Source organism: Tasmannia lanceolata, unplaced genomic scaffold (assembly GCF_043159265.1).
Source record: "Tasmannia lanceolata isolate RefF3 unplaced genomic scaffold, GAP_Taslan_0.1 ptg000015l, whole genome shotgun sequence".
NCBI classification, from domain to species: domain Eukaryota; kingdom Viridiplantae; phylum Streptophyta; class Magnoliopsida; order Canellales; family Winteraceae; genus Tasmannia; species Tasmannia lanceolata.
Window position 1 is genome coordinate 40,235,504 of NW_027518692.1, and position 21,057 is coordinate 40,256,560.

Sequence of the window (21,057 nt, forward strand, 5' to 3'; positions counted from 1 at the left end):
TTGTTTTACTTTTTGTTCTTTAAAATATTGGATGTGAAACTCCTTTTTTATTTCCCAATATACTATTGAAATCCGTGGATAATACCAGCGATGTCTTCTACATTGCATGTCTGCTAATGTGTGAGCCTTGTCCCGCTCCTATAACATCGAAGCCGAGAACCACAAAAGAAGTGGAATTTTGCTTGCATTTCTTGAGAATGATGCTCTCTCTTCCCCCTTTTTTGCCTTTATCTATATTGGTAATGACAACCCTTACAACTACTCTATATGGTTGGCAACCAGATACTACTTACCACTATTCTAATAGGTAAGTATTTCCAAGCAAATACAATGGTTGCCCCTAAAACAAAACAGTGTCACTGAAGCAATTTAGCCATTTGACAGCTTGGTCTGGAGGAGGGAACAACCGCCTCGGACTTCTTTTGACTTCATATTCCACTGCTTTCTGAGCCGCCCCGAGTAACCAAACAGATCAAATGAATAACACAAAATCTGCTAAAAAATTAGGCCTATGTGGCTGTTCACCCATGCAAAAGTTCCTTCCACGGAATTGGGGGAGTGACAAAATTATGAGGTGCTCTTATCAAAATTATGGAATGAAGAGGCATGATGATACGAGGGAATCTCCGTGCCCGAGTTTCTCTTTCCACGTTGAAAGGTACAGGGATTGCTGTGCGAGATTTTGTTCTTTCCTCGGCAGCCGAGCCGCGCTCAGCGCACGCGGCTCGGCGCAATGTCTGCAACTGGGGGCTGTCTGGCTCGCGAGTGTCTTGTACACGTCACTTCGTTCTCTCTTTCTCTGCCAGTCGCAGCTTTCCACGTGTCATTAAAAAACCAGTTATCACCTATCCCAACGATGTAAGCTAGGCGTAGCCTTTGTTGTTCCTACAAGCTAGGGTAACAGAAAAGCCAAGTTCGTCAAGTCCAATCAGTTGTAAAAAAAAATGCCCTTTTCAGAACTAGGACGTCCTACCTAGTACCTTCTTTTTGTCTATTTTAATATTTTAAAGGGTATTTGTGTCTTTATGAGATCTACGTATGAGCTGTGATAGCGAAACAGACAAAAGGAGAATTTCCATACTGGTATCGGTACTAAAATGAAGAGAAACAGCGTGATATTCCTAAACAATCCTTTGGATGGTAGTGACCGTTGGATTGACACAATTTCTGTTTTTGTTGACTGTGGGCCGTTCATTTCCAGGAGAAAGACTGGACGGTTACCATTGTCCGATCAGAGAAAATTTAGATACAGTAGGAAAAAAATGAATAAACCAGTCTCAACGACTGCCTGCCACCTGATTTGGACAGCCGGAATCACATATCGGAATCGGGTGGTTGGTTGGTTGCAAAGAGCCAAGGTGGCTCAGGCAATTGGGTATCACATTAGCAAAATTCCCACGTTTGGTTGCTAACACGCATTGGAGAGTCGATGGCGTGTCTCGTGGGCAATTATTGCATTTCTAATGAGGCTGCATTATTGTCCCCTCTTTATAACATCAAGGCCAAAATCCACAAAAATTGTGGATTTTAGCTTGAAGTTTCTTAGGAACGGTGCCTTGTCTCCAAAAATTTCTAGTTTTTCGTTATTTAATTACTCACGACAGAAAATAACTCAAACAACTACTATTCAAGTTTTATTCAGAGGACCTTAATTAATGACGTGGAGTCCCTCTAAATAATATGGAATTGCTAGGGACCATCGTACAGGGCATTTCGTGGGCCGGCTGTTGCATGAAAGAGCAGCCACAAATGCTCACTTTTCAACAGATTTTGTCTTATTCATTTAATTCATCTGAGGTGGCTGCTCTGTCATGCAACAGCCAGCCCGCACAAAATGCCTTCGGCATCGTTCCTAGCAAATCCCAATTATATATATATATATATATATATATATATATATATAGAGAGAGAGAGAGAGAGAGAGAGAGAGAGAGAGAGAGAGAGAGAGAGAGAGAGTGTGTTCCTGAGGTTAGCCTGATATGAGCTTATATGAGGTGGTGCTCACAAAACATAAGGCACCCACTTTGTTTGGATGATCCAAACCATTCATTTGCAATGCCCCATCCAACGTGTAAAAACTTTCACAAATTTGTCCATTTTTGCCTCCACAGTTTGAAGGGTTGGGATGATCCTATGAAGCTGATTTTTGGTGGACACCCTATCTATGTGAGGGCCAATCAAATGAATTCTTTAGATCACCAAAACAATGTGGGCCCATTGTATTTTAAGCCGGCGGTGTAGCTTCACTTTCCTCATATATATATATATATATATATATATATATATATATATATATATATATATATGAGAAAACGGTTCCTACACATATGTGTAGAGAGTTCTCTACACACTAGCTTAAAATACAATGGGGGTCCACATTGTTTGGGTGATCCAAGCCATCCATTTTAAAGGCCCTCACATAGATAGGGTGTCTACAAAAAATCAGATCCATAGGATCATCCCAACCCTACGATTTGTGGAGGTAAAATGGATGTCTTTAAACCTTCACAAATTAGTCCATTTTTTGCATCCACAGTTCGAATGGTTAGGATGATCCTACGGATCTGATTTTTTGTGGACACCCTATCTATGTGAGGGCCTTAAAAATGAATGGTTTGGATCACCCAAATAATGTGGCCCCCACTGTATTTTAAGCTAGTGTGTAGATAACTTATCTACACATATGTGTAGGAACCGTTTTCTCTATATATATATATATGTGTGTGTGTGTGTGGGGGGGGGGGGGGGGTTGATGTTTCTAGTCGGCCGACTAGAAAAGTTTTCTAGTCCGTCCGCCAAAAAATCAGTGCGGGCCCACAGTTTTTGTGTGATCCGAAGGATTCATTTAATAGGCCCTGACATGGATAGGATGTGCCCAAAAAATCAGCTCCATAGGATCATCCCAACCCTACGATTTGTAGAGGTTTAAATGGATGGGTATAAAACTTCACTAATTTGTCCAATTTTTAGTTCCACAAATCGAAGGGTTAAGATGATCCTATTGAACTGATTTTTTGGGCACACCCTATCTATGTCAGGGCCTATCAAATAAATGCCTTGGATCATCCAAACATTGTGGGCCCACTGTGTTTTCGGTCGGCCGACTAGAGACACTTTTCTCTCTCTCTCTCTCTCTCTCTCTCTCTCTCTCTCTCTCTCTCTCTATATATATATATATATAAGGAAAGGGGTCCTGCTAACGTTAGCGTAAAACAAGGGCGGGCCACATTGTTGGGTTGATCCTAAGCATTCATTTGAAAGGCCCCATCATGGATGGAGTGTGTGCAAAAAATTAGCTTCATTGGATCGTCATAGGAGACATGTGTGGGTGAAAATGGACAGATACTGTTTGTCCACTAATCTGCCCATTTTTTCACCCCACAAATGGACACCCTAAGATTATCCAATGAAACTGATTTTTTGTGGACACCCTATCCAAGAAAGGGCATTCCAAATGAATGCTTTGGATCCCCGCAACAATGTGGGCCCACCTTGTTTTATGCTAACGTTAGCAGGTAAGCTTACCTGCTAATATTAGCAGGAACCCTTTCATATATATATATATATATATATATATATATATATATATATATATATATATATAGAGGAAAGTGAAGCTACACCGCCGGTGTAGCTAACTTAGCTACACCGCCGGCTTAAAATACAATGGGCCCACATTGTTTTGGTGATCCAAACCATTCATTTGATTGGCCTTCACATAGATAGGGTGTCCACCAAAAATCAGCCCCATAGGATCATCCCAACCCTTCAAACTATGGAGGCAAAAATGGACAAATTTGTGAAGGTTTTTACACGTTAATTTTTGCCTCCACAAATCGTAGGGTTGGGATGATCCTTTGGAGCTGATTTTTTGTGGACACCCTATCTATGTGAGGGCCAATCAAATGAATGATTTGGATCACCAAAACAATGTGGGCCCATTGTATTTTAAGCCGGCTGTGTAGCTAAGTTAGCTACACCGGCGGTGTAGCTTCACTTTCCTCATATATATATATAGAGCATATTCTTCTAAATTGGTAAAAGAAAAAATATTATGGGAAAAAAAAATGGAAGAAGAGTTTTTCCTGCAATCCAGAAAGGACCTTAGAAGCGATAATAATAATTTTTTGATAGTTTCTCCATTAGATAAAACATACAGTTTGCATCTGTTCGTCAAATAAGACAACCCTTCATGAGAAAAGGGAGATTACCGTTTGTATACCAATTTCCATTTGTAAGCCTCTTCTTCCCAAACACTTTTGGAAATACAGAAGGTTGTTTAAATGCATTCTTCTCAATGTTTTAAATACCAAACATAGTGGTTCAATTGAGTACTAAAACTTAAACAGGTGAAAATAAACCTCTACATGATTTTTAGGCCATGTTTGGAAACCAATGAATAAATATTCCTTTGAATATTAGTGGGGCCAGTTGTGAGTGATGGGCACAAAGTGAAAGACTTGAGAAGGTGAGAGTTAATTCTTGCTGGATTATCACATTTTTAGGCCATAAATAGCTTGTATTATTGCATCTGGTTGCATTTTTCTCTCAACGTTAATTCTTCTGGTCGGACTGAGTTCTGTAGAGTTGGCAATAGAGTCAGTTTCCAATAAAAAAACTGAAAACTCAAGATGAAGATTTGATGGTAATTAATTGGAAACCCTTCCCCTACACTTTTAAAAACAACACACTACACTACTTTCACTCCCCACTCCACTTCGCTATGCCAGGCCACATCCATGTCTTCTCTGTGAGAGGCCTTGCTGATCTCCTTCTAAATTTATGCACGCCCAACTACAGAGCTCTTCAACATATTAAACGACACAACCACACGATATGCGCAGAGCTGAACATTCGTATAAAGTTCATTACTCTCATGCACAACCATCCATACAATCACGGTGTTGCAAGGAAATCACATGGTCAAGTATCATTCTAATTATAATAGTATTGGGAGTTGATATTCACGAGATTTACAAAAAAAAATGGACCGTTAATCGCACCCCAAACTGAGATGGATACTTGGGCTGTTGTTGAAATGTGATCCACACTACTCACTGTTCAAGGAGGAAGATTAGAGGAGAGGAAGAATGCTCATTGCATTCAATACCAAAGGGGAAGGTCCACTATAGCCAAATAATCCACCGTCTGTTTGTTAATTGGAGATGAAATAACACCAAAAACAGAGCATCCCTTGCAAGGCCTATGTGGGTGCCATTATCATTTCAACACTTGTGATGAGAATGGCCAAAGGCCCTTGCATGACCCTGGACTTCTTGATGAAGACTCGGAAATAATGCACATAGCAACAAAAATCATTCAACTCCCCAACACATGGGGTGCCAATATCATTTGAATGCCATAGTGAACTTGACCAAAAGAGAGTGGGTTTTGCCCAACGATGGCCACACTCACAAATGGGTGCCCCTATCATTTTAGCACCAAGGCAGAAATAAAACCATGATAGTGGTCTTCCCATTTCACCAGTATTAGCATATACCAAAGGAGAGAGGGTATTGATATCATTTCTGCCTGAACGTATAGACAGCCCCAATAGATGCCCATCTCCTGGCTCCTTTTAATGCAAGATAACCCATTGGTCCCATGCCCTGGAAAGGAACTCCCATTCCATAGGCCGCATAAGTGGACCACCTCCACATGATCCGGCCCGATGGACTATGTCCAAACACACAAAAAGTGGCCCCACACGGCCCAATCCTTACACATCCATCCGATCCATAATACTCCATCAATGTTCCTAGAAAGGAACATTACATTCTCCATGCAGGGGAGACAACCAAACAGAGCTAAAAGTTTCTTACTCTGAATACAAGAATACAAGTGTTGCTGCACCAAGGGGTGTCAACGGATCCACTTCGGATTGTATCCACCTGTCTTAGTCACGATCTATTCAAATCTCTTATCGGTCGGATCGGATTCGGAGTGTTCTTCCGATTCTACTTCATGTGCCTTGGTCACGATCCATTTCAAATCAGACCGTCCATCGGGGTGGTCCTAGTAGGTCCTAGTTACATTTTGCACAGTTAAAATTCTCATAAGAGAAGGGCGAGTGTGAGAGTGACCCGTAGTTGTAGGGTGAGTTGCAACGGCTTATTTTTACTATAATACCGTTCAAATAATACTTAAAAATTAGAGGATATTTTCATAAAATAGTATAATAAAGTCAGATTTAGGACTGTCCCATTGTTAATTGTCTAGATTCAATCGGTAATAATTTTGGATCCTATGATAGGGTCCTAAAATGTGTTCATGGATCCTGGTAATGTGTCTAGATCCAATTTCTCGGGATAATGGATGTCAACCGATCTACTTCGGATCTGATCTACCTATGTCTTAGTCACAATCTATTCAAACCTCTTATCGGTCGGATCAGTTCGAACTGTCCATCAGAATATCCTAGTAGGTCCTACTTACATTTTACCCAGTTAAAATTCTCAAAAGAGGGCAAGCGTGAGCGATAGTTGTGAAGGTGAGCCACAACAGCAGCGAAGCAGTGGGCTATGGACTTAGGGTCAATGGATAGAGAACGAAGAGAAGTAGGTGAATCGAGACTTAAGAGATGAATGAAAAATAGTAAAAATAGGAATTATTAAAAAAAAATGCATATGGCTTATTTTTACTAAAATACCCATGAAATAATACTATTTTCGTAAAATAGGATAATAAAGTCAGATTTAGGATTGTCCCACGGGCTTTTGTTAACTGTCTAGATCCGATCGGTAATACTTTTGGATCCTATGATAGTGTCCTAAAATGTGTCCATGGAACCTGGTAATGTGTCTAGATCTTGTCCGTTTGAGTTTGGATTCGGATAGTCCATACCGTCTGAGTCCATTGACACCCCTAATTGCAACTCCAGCTCTGTCTACTTGGGAATAAAAAAGTAGAAAAAAGGGATCCAGAAGATCACCATTCCGATCTAATGGCAACCAAACAGCTTGCCCTAACTGCCCAACAGAACAAGTCGCCCTCACAAGAATCGGCTTAAGCTTACAAAGAAAAGAAAGGAACATCATACTTGTGTTCCTGAAATAAAAGGAACAAAAACCAAAATTAGCCTAGACAAGGCATATCCTGTTCAAAGGAACAACAACCAAAGAATTAGCTTATATTTTTGTGATAACTATGGCCGAAAATATTTGGCTTCACTATCCGCAAACCAAACAGCCCCGTTATGCACAACCATGGCCGAACATGCGTGAAGGTAAGCTGTTTAAGGTATATGGGTCAGCATTTTCTACTTTATAAGAAACAGCAGCACCAGCATGAAGGAAATGTAGACCAGGATAAGCTTATAACAATAAAACACAAGGAAAGAATACATTTGTTTCCATACATTTTTGCTATAACCAAGAGCAAAATTCTTTTTCCCCTCATTTGTTTGCATATTTTCTGACTATATACCAGTTGATTCTGATACACAGCAAATTTCGTAAATAGAACTCAAAATTTTAAGTCTCGAAAGAAAAATTAACTTATTACCATCAATTAGACTAAATCAAATTGATTCAACTATAGATGTGGATGAATGAGTTGGGTACCTCCATTTCACGTCGCCCCATGTGCTTTGTCCGTCCGTCACCTCCTTCACCACCGATGCTACTTCGTCAATGCTGACACGGATTTGATCTTTGCTATCCCTCTCTCGAATGGTAACTGATGTTGTAGAATCCACGGTGATGGCAAAGGGAACACCAAGCTCATCCGTCCTCGCATATCTTTTACCTATCGATGTACCTGTAGCATCATACTCTTTCAATTTCCTCTATGCATGGAGAAAAAACCTACATATTATGCATCAAATAAAATTCAAACTTGCATGCATACCCCTGTATGGAACCATGGTCAGATCCAAACATGCATGTTTATTTTCATATCATCAGTCCACTCATTCATGGAGTCCAATCACATAAATCCACAAAACAGGCATGCAAAATCATAACCACGTTAGTGCATGTATGGTCAGTTGCATGTATCCATTGATCAATGCATACAATGATGATGCATATGTATGAGGTACCAACATAAACATATAAGCAACCGTCCATTCACCATTTGGATGTAGAGATGGAAGGAGAATCAGTATTCATGGAGGAATACCATCCATCGAGAAGCAACCTAGACACCAGCGGGTTTTACAATCAACATTAAAAGCATTCATCACACATCCATACATCCATTATTATCAATACAATAGGTGGGTGTTCTTGTCCTTTTACTGCCCCATGACCTTTACTTGAAAACGGCATATAGCAAATCATAATGAAAACCAGAGGCATTATTTGTCTTTTCCACATGGGTGATGGTTTTGCTATGTACCATAACTACTATTCACATCATGCCAGTGGTAGATGACTGCACATGTAACAGTCTTTCTCTCCCTACACATCTGCTTCTGTATGCATAGTTGCATACACTGGAGTGTGTGAATGGTACAAAAGACTCATGGAAGCAGGATTCTTCCCTGGGAGCCTTCGATTCCCGCTCTGGCAACCTTGAGTAGGATTTTTTCCTGGGAGCCTTTGATTCCCGCTTTCGATTCCCGTTTTGATTCCCGCTTTCGATTCCCGATCTGGCAACCTTGCAAAAGAGTACCTTGGGTCTCAAGTCATCGGCAATTTTTTTTTGAATCGGTGAACATTTTCTTATCATTTAAAAGCATAGAGCAAATACAAATTTACAAAGTCGGAAGAGATTGGCCCACATACAAAGTCTCCCTGCTTACTCCCCTGCCAAAGTTGGGGGTGGGGGGACTGGGGGACCCCATTTAGCTTTCTTCGTCATCATGCCCCCTCCATCCCCAACAATTTCCAGCCAAACATAGAACTTTTTGCTCATGATGACCCATGAGCAAAGAATGCATTTAATCTCCCCCCAAAGAAACGGCCAGAAGACCTCTTGTTACCAAAGATCCTCCGATTTCTCTATTTCCATATAACTCATATAACCGCAAAAGGGGTGAAGAATTGAAGGAAACAATCGTTTAACTCCGAGCAGATTACTCGAATCCACCATCCTTGCAAAAGATCCTTGAACAATTGAGGAAGTACCTAATGGATACCAAAGAAATCGAAAACCTGATACCACACTCCTTACCAGTCACCACTTGGCAAGGAATGAAGATGCGGTCAGAAATCCACTTAGCTTCCTTCTTCATAATGCTCCCACTATCCCCAACAATTTCTAGCCAAACATTGAACCCCTTGCTCAAGATGACCCACGAGCAAAGAGTGCATTTAATCTCCCTAAACAAACAACCACAAGAAGAAGACTAAAATCACCCCAAATAAATGGCCACAAGAAGACCACTTGTTACCAAAGGCCGTTCAATTTCTCTCTTTCCATATAACTCATACAACCGCAAAAGGGGTAAAGAGGCGAAGGAAACAACCTTTAACTCCGAGCAGATGACTAGAATTTACCACCCGTCCAAAGGTCTTTTAGAGGCTTAGTAAAAAGCCCTTGGTACATTTATTGGAAAATAATAGCGCTAATTAGCTCCTGTGTAAGGATTCTTCTGTCTTTGAGATTTGTTTAAGTTCACGACCTATGATACGGGTGGATGGAGTTATGTGCCTATTCAGATCACTTATCGATGCAACCTCAAGATTGGGAACCACCGGATCCCGGTTTTCCTAAAACTTTGACGGCTCTAGTTTGGGAAACCAGGAACCAATTTGAGTAGGAGGCGTGCTAAGGGATGAACACGAGTCTTAGTAGTGGGGTTTTTCAGGTCTTATCAGAGTCACAGACTCTAACGAAGCGGATGTTAGAGCAGTGTTTTAGGGGTTAAGGTTCCTAGATCTCAGCCTTACGGACCAAACTATAGTGGATGGAGACTCCTAATGTTATCAGGTGGCTAAAGGGAAGTAAACCGAGACCCTAGAGATTCGCTCATTGGTTTGAAGAGATTCAGGACCGAGTGGAGGACTCGCTATACCCTTCTGCCATGTGAAGAGATTAGCAACTAGTGATGTAGATACGATGCCCAGGGAGGGGGCTCATAAGAATAGTCTTGAATTATTGGATTACCTCCCGGGATAAGATGTGTCTGCTCCCTTTTTAGGTTCTTACCTTTTATTATCTATCTTGTATTGACCATCTCGGTCGTGGGTTTTCATGTCTTTTCTTTTTCATAAAATTCCTTGTCATTGAAAAAACATCTCCCAATGATCTGTAGGAATTTTAGCATCATCCCCAAAAATCACTTTGCATCCACCATTTTGCTTCATCCTTTGACCACTCGGGTTTGATGATACCTACGCACTGCACATGCTTGAAGATAGCACCTTCTCCTTTCCGATCCCTTCTCCTCAACTTCCACCTTGACTCTGTTTACCTCCATTTTCTTCCATGCTTTTCGATCAAGTGGCTTCCATTAAAGCAGCATCTCTGTAGGATCGTCTGGATCCAAAAAAATGGGTGCATGTAGATAGGAAACTGTCTCCCCTGATTAGGACAAATGTTTTTCCATGGTAAGATTACTTCAATAATAGATTCCATTCAATCCTTCCTTCTTTGCGGGTAAACCAAGGAGCAACTCTTGCATGCCATTCTGAAACTGGTGTTTATGAATCCACATCACTTAAACCTCTAGTCCCCCACTCTCCATCTGAGAATACCACCTCGAAGATCGTCTGCATCCTTCCGTTGACGCTTTCTATGAAAAGTCATCCATTTGCTCAGAATCCTTACCAAAAGCTTCTTAGAATGAAGCGATTTCAAAATTGGATGGTGTTTGCCTCAAAAATTCTCTAGAAAACTAGGGCCTTGAGAGTGTATCATATTGCGTGTTCCAATTATCGAATCTTGGCCTTCCCACACCTTGGCTATGATCTGAAGCATCAGCTTGAGATTCAATATATATATATGAGAGAATGGTTTCTACACACATGTGTAGATAATTTATCTACACACTAGCTTAAAATACAGTGGAGGCCCACATTGTTTTGGTGATCCAAACCATTCATTTGATTGGCCCTCACATAGATAGGGTGTCCACAAAAAATCAGCTCCATAGTATCATCCTAACCCTTCGAACCGTGGAGGCAAAAAATGGACAGATTTGTGAAGGTTTATACACGTCCATTTTACCTCCACAAATCATAGGGTTGGGATGCTCCTATGGAGCTGATTTTTTGTGGACGCCCTATCTATGTGAGGGCCAATCAAATGGATGGTTTGGATCACCCAAACAATATGCCCTCCACTGTATTTTAAGCTAGTGTGTAGATAACTTATCTACACATGTGTGGAGGAACCGTTCTCTCGCTCTCTCTCTCTCTCTCTCTCTCTCTCTCTCTCTCTCTCTCTCTCTCTCTCTCTCTCTCTATATATATATATATATATATATATATATATATATATATATATAAGGAAGACCGAGATGATCCTCCGAGAAATACAGCAAGAGCAAACAAAGAGGTACAAAAAAAGAGAAAATAGAAAAGATAGAGAATTAAGCTCAAGGGGGAAGAAAGTCAAACATCTCCAGCTCGGACCTCCCCACCCCATTCCTTGCAAACCTATCTGCCACATTGTTCGCAGATCTTAAAATGTGATTGAAGATAATAGACGATCCGTGCACCAAATCAGAAATCTCGTCAAAGAAATGGAGAGTTCAAAAATTCTAGTTATTGGCCCAAAGTGCCCAAAGATCACAAGATTCTAAAGTATGAGCATCATCCTAAGTAATCTTTAAAGCTCATGTGGAAAATCAGTACGATCTCAATATCAAGAGGTTGAGGAATTTCGTCTCAGGGCTCTGGCAGAGAGTACATATCAAGGGAGTTTACTTCCATGCTCCTAAAGATAGGAAACAAACATGAGCTGTCATGGAGGCTCAAGTTCATGCAATTAACAGTCCAATTCAAGGTTTCTGACCAATGCAAAAATATCTCTATCCCTCTCAGCAGTAGCTAGTTATATGGTTTATTGTTTTGGCAAGTGAGCAATTCATATGTTTACCTTGTTTAATTTTACTAGCATACCTGTGATGTCTATCTTATGAGAGATCCCAATGGCAGCCAGTGATTTGGAAATCTGTTTGGCCACTTGCTCATACTCGTGATTTTGAACCAATGGGAAGACAGAGCACTTGATGGGGGCCACAAGAGGGGGGAACTGGAATACATTCAATTGTTCATCCCCATCTTTGCTAGCCCTTGTGTAGAAACAATGCTCAAAAAGGCAGTAGATTATCCGTCCAATACCAAAAGATGGTTCGATCACAGAAGGTGTAAAGACCCTCTGGTATTCCTTCTTCTTCTCTTTAGAAATAGATACCATACTTTTTGTGATCGTGACTGATTTCCCAAGAGTGCAAACTTGGAATTCCACTTCCCCTTTAGATTCTAAAGCGGCTTTCATTTCCATAGCTTCCACTTCATTCATGGCCTGCACATAAACAGAACTAATAAGAAATGTAGTGTAAAAAAGTTCAGTTTGGGAATATTTAAAATTATAACTCAAAACAGAGAGTAAGATAGTGCTCCATAGTTTACCTCCAAAGCTTCAACCACCATTTTTTGTTTACCCTTAAAGGTAAGACCCAGCTCCTTCTTTACTGGGGTTATGACTAGTTTCTGAATTGTAAACATCACGAGTCATTCACACAACCACATTAATAGAACCAACCATGATATTAACGTATTCTAAGAAGAGTGTATAGTGAGCAATAAATCTAATGAGAGAACAATACCTCCACCTCCCTAGGCTCTGAAAATTTTTCGTGAGCAATGAGAGGGATACCACTCTTCTCCTGTTATACAGCATTACAGATTCCCATGAGTATTATACTCAAATTAAATTAGTGGATTGTATGAAATAGCTAACAAAAAAGAGTTTCAGGAAGGATGGAACACGACAGTGAAACGTAAGTTCACTAAGACCTACGATTGGTTCTTTTGGAAATAAAAGGCAAATACAAGGCGGGTCTTTAAAGGAGAGGTAATGATGACTACTGTTAGTCAAACATGATTGTAACCAGGGGCGGAGCTACATGTAGCATAAGGGGGGCAGCTGCCCCTGTTGAGTTGGGCCAAACTCCTTAATAGGCCCAACTCAATTGGGCCCAGTCTTATGTATAAGCTGCCCCCCCTATGTATAATGTATGTATAACCTGCCCCCCTTATGTATAAATCCTGGCTCCGCCACTGATTGTAACCATGGTTTTAAATTTCGACCAAAATCTGAAATTTCGGATTTCGGCTGAGACCAAAACCGAAATTTTTGCTCGGACTTCCCAAATTTTGGAAATAAATTCAATATTTTTACAAATTTTCATAAAAATTAATTAATTCCTTTTTTGTACCGGATTTCGGACGAAATATTAGGATTTCGCCCGAAATTTCAGTTTCGGCCAAGGCCGAAATTTAAACTGGAACCGAAATTTAAATCCATGATTGTAACTATTGTATTACCGAATTAATAGTTCATTCAAACCTTACCGTGTGAGCACGCAGATCATATGCAGACCTATCTGCAATACCAACACACTCAATCCAGCCATAGGAGCACTCTATCTCAGCATCCCAACAATCAGCAGCATAGTGAGCCATCTCATTTGGCAGATGTTGCCGGAAACGCAACCGTTCTTTGTCAATTCCAAGATGCGTCAGAAAAAGGTATACCCTCCCAATGAAGTATGCGAGTGTTTGATTGTTTACAGTCCCCTAACCAAGGAAATAGATAAAATAGTTGTTCAGGAACACTGCAGGACACGAGGTCATATGATGTGAGTGATGATATATAAGCTAAAGAACACCAAATATTCAACAACAGAGACAACATGATGTGGATTGTAGGCCCAATAAGAGTAATATTTGCCATTAGGACTCTTAGGGATTTATTTCCATGTGGGCCTACAATCCGTATCACAACAGCTAAGGGAAATAATTGGTTCACGAATATTTACAAAACCAAAGTGAAATCCACCTTTGAAACTGCTTCACCAAGGCAAAGTTTATTTGCTTGTTTCCCTGCCAGTTGCTCTTCTCTTGGGAACATCAAGAACTCTAAATTAGCAACATCACCATATTTCGGATGGCATTTGTCGTCAGGATCCACAAAATGCTCAATCTCCGCTAGAGTGAACTCACGAACTCTTAGCAGACCTTGGCGAGGAGATATCTGGGCACCAGCGAAAGTCAACTCCATGAGACTAGAGGTAGAATTAGGAGCTCAGCGACATCAATTGATAGTTAGGCATCCGCAGTTTTATGTGCCTAGCGTGCATCTCTTGAGCATGCATACATGTACATAGCATGAACTTGTTAGACTCTTTTCTTTCTTAAATATCACAGATATTTCAACATTTTAGAAAATTAAAGAATTTTGATCAGTAAAAAGAAAACAAGTTATCATTGCTGGAAAACATGGGTGCGTGATTTCCAAGACATTAAGGGACTTCACAAACAAAAGAACTTTGTTCTTGTGAACATGAAGGCCAATCTGCCATTTTGGCTGCCGAAAGCTTGATTCCAAACATTCACTGGAAAATGCTGAATATTCAGAAAGAATAAAATAATCAAGTGGGGTCCCAAAACGAGTAAAAACATTGAACAGGGAAATCCACGATTAAGCAACAAAGTCACCGTCAATGACAACAAGACCTACTTCAGTATTTCATGATCTTATAATTTGTCCAATAAATAAAAAAGAAGGAAAGTGAAACTTTTCCTGAACTGGATTAGTCCTTGAGTTAGGTTCTTAGTAGCCCTTATTTTTTCCATTATCATTTTCTCTTTTTCTCACGTTGTTTAATTTTTCATTGTTTTTTTAATAAAAAATCAGAAGATTAAATTCAGATTCGATTTTACTTATAAAGATTGCTTTCCAGTTACTAGAAGAAGCAAACTTCCTTATCCTCCGATTTCTTCTCAATCACAATTCACCCAAATGAGAAAGGTTTTCAATTATTATAAAAATGACTGCTCAATAAGAGGAATTTGAGGCAGTGGACTCATAATGGCTCGTTAGCAGGTTGAGATACCTACCTAATTAGGCAAGAATATCCACTTCCATATTAACTACATATACACATACATACATACCTATGTATGTATACATGCATACAGTTGTAGTCGTACCAGAAACAAGAGTCAAGAACGGATAAGAAACCTCATTCCTGAAAGCCTGGCCAATCTGGGCGGCAGCAAAGGGAAGCTTGTTCCCATTGTAATAATACAAGTCCTTGAAGTTCACAAATATGCCTTGTGCCGTCTCTGGACGCATATACCTACAACACACAAAACCATCGTCAAATCACAAAATGTGAGGAACATCTCAATGCCCAACAAAGAAGCCTCTTGCAGAAAAGTTATCACTATACAGATATATGATTCAAATTCTCACCCAGGGCTCAAGCCAGATGGACCTATTGAAGTTTGAAACATTAGGTTGAAAGGGTAAGGTTCGGAGAGAGGGTTCTTTGTGTCCGGAGAAGTTATACCATACTCCTTGAGCTTCGCGCCTAGTTCTTCTGCAGAAAGATCATCCAAAACTGCAAGAACGTGTTTCATCTCTGATGCTTTCTCAGCTGACAATGTAAGGTCCTTCTCAAGTTTCTCCTTGCAGAAATCCTTGAGCAAGTGGTCAGCCCGATAACATGTTCCTGTTTTCTCATCCTTAACCATAAGATCCGTAAATTTGTCAACATGACCTGAGGCCTTCAAGACAACTTCCGGCGTGACACAAGGACAATCCACTGCCAACATATTCTCCTCGATGACAAAATGCTGAAAATGAAAATGGCAGAAAAGATAAAAATTCACCATCAACAGTGACCATGAGAACATACTAAACAGCGTAGATTTTCTGAAGTATAAGTTGTGGGAACTCTAAGCTGGTGGGAAAAATGTTTCTTCTCTTTCAGTAAGGTCATGAAAGTTAAAAGCAATGGCAAAAATTAGCAACAACCGTACAGTCCTTCTAGAAGTTTGAATCATGATAAAAATGCATAGCAACATAGAGTTTTCCAACATGTAGAGAATATTGAGATACAATAAATGCAATAGATTTCAACAAATGTTGTCTTGAGTCGTGACTTCCTAAATCTATGTAACGAGGAGTCGGGAACATTCCATTTTCTAAAAATGTGCCGCGCCGAACACTCGTCAACATGGCTATTGGAAAGATATCCAGTTATTATTTTCATATTTTTGGTATTATTTACACTATTTGAATGTAATTCTACTCAACTATGCAGACATATCCACATCTTAATTTATTTACACTATTTGAAGGTAATGCTGCTCAATATCCTAGTCAATGAGGTTTGCTAGCATAGCCCAACCACTACGCAATATTGTCAGATCTGGCCCCCCAAAAGGATCCTCTTAAACATACGCCTGCTCTACTGCTCCAGTAATGCCAGAAAAATTTGCACAAGCAAAAACAAATGAGCACTCGAACGAAGAAATTTGAGGCTTTTGGTCAGAGAGGTGAACTGAATGAACATTGATTGAGAGTCATGATAGAAAAGACAAGGTGGTAGCAAAAAATGGACTTATCCTCCTATTTGCATCAAATTTAATTTCGATGGAAGCTCTAAAGGCAATCCAGGACCAGCAGAATTGGAAGTGATTTACAAGTAACCGCGGCATAGTTGTAAAAGCTTTCCCTTGGCCTATTCGTATCGAGGATTCTAATGAGGTGGAAGCTTCTACTCTTCTTTATGGGCTTCAAATTTTCAAATTGGAGCACTTTGGCTCTCTTTGTTGAAGGTGACTCCTTTAATGCCATTTCTTGAGCAGCAACGATAAAGCCGGGACCTTAGGGGTAGGTGAATACTATAGCAATTAGAGATTTGATTAAAGAAATTAATCCCTAGTCCAAGCACAATTGAAAGTGTGACAGCGAGACGACAGATGAACACTCCAGGGAGGAAGTGTATAGGATCGCTTTGTGTTGGGTACTTTACCTCCCTGATTGTCTAGTTCTCTTTTTTCCTTTGCTTTTGCAGTTTTGTTCTAAGGCTACCTCAGCCATCTCTCTTTCTATTTTTCTTCCTTTCGTAATGAATTTTTCCTTCATCTCTCAAAAAAAAGATATAACAGAATTTGAGAGTTAGATGCCCATTAACTGGAGATCATAATAACCCTAATCTTGACGCACATAGATGCTTGAGATCATCACAAACCACCATAGGTATTTTATTACTGTTCTTGTTTGCCTAAACGCAATGTCTTTCTAGCGTCTAGACTCTAGACTAACAGCATAATTGTATACCTTTTTTCTGTTTTTAGTGTCCAGTTTCAGGAACAGTTTAGCAGCCTCCCACATTCATGAGCTTCTTTAACAATGGGTACACCAATACACCCCATGCCAACACATCCTCAAGATGGCACCAAAACAAGCATGGATAAGTGCAACAGATGATATGTTGCATAGTGTGATTTCACAATTACAGTTAAACTGCTATGTATTTGCATGCACTTTTGTACATTATGATAAAGGGCCAATTTCATCATCAAACCTGCATATGGTCAGCTAGTATTTACAGAGGTAGCAATTTTCAGAGAAGATGCAAGGTTACGCAACTGCATCCACACTGAAATTGCTAGCTGTGAAATTTCCTTGGTAATTATATTTATGTGGGTTAAGGAATGAATTGACAAGACATTTCCCACATAACTTAAATATAGATATCCATGGAACAATATGTTTGATGACTACCAATTTAGAAGGGTTATAACATAATTACACTCTAAAATGCAATACCAACATAAAATATTATTAATTACGTGTTATAAGCAACTCAAAGACAAAGGCCCTTTTAGATATCTCTAAATTATTCGCATATAATCTTATATGCAAATGGATTTGAAGTTAAATACAATTATTTACAAGAAATAGCTATAAGGTTTAGTTAATGGCTTCCAAGCAGATAGGGGCATTCACAAAAAAGATTAAATTATTCATAACTATAGACCAAATTGGGTGGCATCTAGAGAGGCCCGAAAACCCCAAATGGTCAGAGTACAGTCTAAAAGAGTCAAAGCCATAAACTAGAACAAACTCATAAGATGTTTTAACACGAACAAATTCATGAGGTGTTATCATCTGAATGCCCAGCAAGTAGCTGATCTATTTACTAAACCCCTGGGAAAAGCGCAATTTCAAAATCTTAATCGCAAGTTGGGTATTGAGGTGAGTATTAGGAAGGGTGTGTCTTTTAGTAAGAAATAAGCAATGTAATTGTTGTATACAAATATAGATAGATATTATTAGTAAGGTTGTGTCTTTATGAGAAAGACACGTCAGTCAATGAGGCAATGTTACTCTTGTACATAGAGAGAGAGAGAGAGAGATACAAATCCCACGATAAAGGGGATTTATATTTGACAATCCCATTGAAATGGGAAACCCATCCTTGTATGCATATTTCATTGTACTCTATGTTAGAATAAATGAAACACGATTCACCTAAAAAGTTTCACATGGTATCCGAGCACCAACTCCTTGGGTAAAGATTCAAACGCATTCCCGACACATTTCCGTCACGCTTTCTCGTCATTTCAAATGCACTGTCCCTGAATCTTATTCGACTATTGGTCATTGTAGCAATCATCATTACTTGGTTAGCTTCGGATTCAGTCAATTCAGCCACTCTCATTGATTCCAACCGTGCATCCCAACGTGATAAGCAGTCATCAAACTACAAACAGCCCGTCGTACCTCCTTTAACGCTTGAGCAATATAGTCAGATCCTCTAGATGCTTAATGGTGGTAATGCACAGCCTATGACACATGTTGCAGGCACATCCATTTGTTGTTCTACTTCTTCAAATCCACATTCCCGAATTATCAACTCAGGTGTCAGTGACCACATGGTCTCTTCCCTTCATTTACTGCATTCTTCTTCCATAACCAACTCTTCACAACCCGTTAAATTACATAATGGCATTTTTGCATCAATATCACATGGGATCAACTGATCTCAATCCTATTATGCATCTAGAATATGTTTTATGTGTTCCCTTGTTTAACTTTAACCCCCTCTCTGTTAGCATGTCAATTCATTCTTTCAATTGACTAGGTGACCTTTTTTCCTGTCTTCTGCATTTTTCAGGACCTGGCAATGAAGACGACGATTGGAGTGGTTAAAGAAGACGGTGGCCTCTACCACCTCTCTACCAAACCCACTACACTCACGGCATCCCATTCCCACTCGTCCAGAGCTTTGGCACCAGGGACTTGCCTGCCTTCAACTACTACTCTTCATAAGTTATCGAAATTTGTTTATGATATCTCTTTTCATGATTCATGTACTTGTGAAATTTGTCCTTTGGTAAAACAAACATGTTTACCTTTTACGGGGAGCACTCTTTCATCCAAACCATTTTGTTTAGTTAATTGTGATATTTGAGGTGGATACTTCGCACCTTCTCATTCTGATGCTCATTATTTTTTAACAATCGTAGATATTTTACGTGATGTATGCAGGTTTACCTAATTCAAATATGAGACATAATCTCTTCTAAAATCCTTTTTTCTCTGCTTTAAACCCAATTTAATCGTAAAGTTTGTTCTATGAGATCTAATAATGGTGCTGAATTTCTTTCCATGCCATCATTTTTTAAACATAATGGAATTTACCACCAACATGTTGCGTGGCCACACCACAACAAAACGGTGTTGTTGAACGTAAACACCGTCATGTTCTTTAAGTTGAATGTGCCTTGTGGCATGGGGACATGGTTGGAATTATGACCAGGAAGTGCACTCGTCCCGTTGCGTCTTCAAAAGTACGATAGTAGAAGATGTTTGGTGGGCACTCTTGCCTAAGAGGGCTGGTTGGACCAATCCTTTGGGGGGTTGGCTCCCGTCAAATGCTAGCCACCCAGGCCCAACAGGCTATGAGTCGGATCTTCATACTCCATCGGGCCAAATCTAAACTCAAGAACTGTTTGTCTTTCATTTATGAGGAAAGAGTCTAAGTAGAATACAATTCTCCAACTGAATATTCTTACCACAACTCCACAACTGACTCCGCATTATACTAACTGGACTCCGTGACAGACACAAACACTCAGGAGCAAAGGGACATATATAAGTTAGGGGTGGCCACAGCCCCCCAATGACTGACTTCCAAAATCCCTTCTATAGTACGGCAAAATCCCATTTATAGTAACCATTCAAAAAAAATCCCATTTATAGTACTAGCAAAATCCCTTTTATATGCCCACGCCACCCCAAATGACCAATGCAGACCAAGTGTAAATTAGTCTCCCCCAAGGGTAAATTCCTGGATCCGCCCCTACAAACACTAAATCAAAACCAACTCCATTACATACATGGGACGACAGACCCCAAAAGACGAGCACACCAAACCAGTCTAGTACTAGATTGTAACAGAAAAAGGAAATAATAATGAACTACTACAGATTCTCCACTTAACAGTTACACTTAAGCAGCGCACAATAGCTTACCTGGCGCCAGAAAGCGAGGACGTTCATCTTTACATCGGTGCCCGGCGGGCCATAATCGTAGAGCCCGGCGACACCGCCGTAGATCCTGAACGACGGTATGTAGAACAGTCGCCTCTCGAGCGTGTTCACCACCGCCTGCCGGAAAGCCTCCCGGCTGCCGGAGCTTGTGCCGGCGATGACGGCCTGAAGTTTCCCGGCGATCGACTCCGTCTCGATCTTCAAAACCTTGAGTGCCTCCACGGCGGCTTCGATGTCCGGCTTCGGCGCCCCGCCGGTTTTCAGATCCCTGACGGCGACTGCCTGGGCGTCGACGGCAGCCTGCTTGTTGGCTAAATCTCGCCTTAGGGTTTCCTCCGCGCCGTCCATGGGAGACGGATTCCGTCTGCTGACGTGGATTTTGGAAGTAGGGTTAGAGGTGAAGAGTGCGAGGAGGGAGTGGTGAGGCGGATATTATGAAGAGATGAGGAGAGAGACAAAACACGTGGCTTGCCTCTTCGGTTAGGGTGCAACTCGGACCGAGTTGGGACGAGTTGGGCAAAGCCTGATCCAAGCTGGCGTAGCATTAAGCCCTAACCTGATCCAATCCGCCTTAAAGTTCTCAACT

General features: G+C 40.4%; 1 protein-coding gene across 1 annotated transcript; it reads right to left on the minus strand.

Moving 5' to 3' along the window:
- Positions 1–7,298: 7,298 nt before the first annotated feature.
- On the minus strand, positions 7,299–21,057 carry LOC143847238 (glycine--tRNA ligase, mitochondrial 1-like). Its single transcript, XM_077355994.1, has 9 exons — positions 20,454–21,057; positions 15,376–15,758; positions 15,142–15,259; positions 13,957–14,151; positions 13,470–13,694; positions 12,722–12,781; positions 12,525–12,605; positions 12,012–12,417; positions 7,299–7,758 (listed from the first exon to the last, which is right to left on the minus strand). Exons 1-9 carry the CDS (start codon positions 20,817–20,819, stop codon positions 7,520–7,522), a joined length of 2,073 nt encoding a protein of 690 aa, XP_077212109.1. The 5' UTR covers positions 20,820–21,057; the 3' UTR covers positions 7,299–7,519.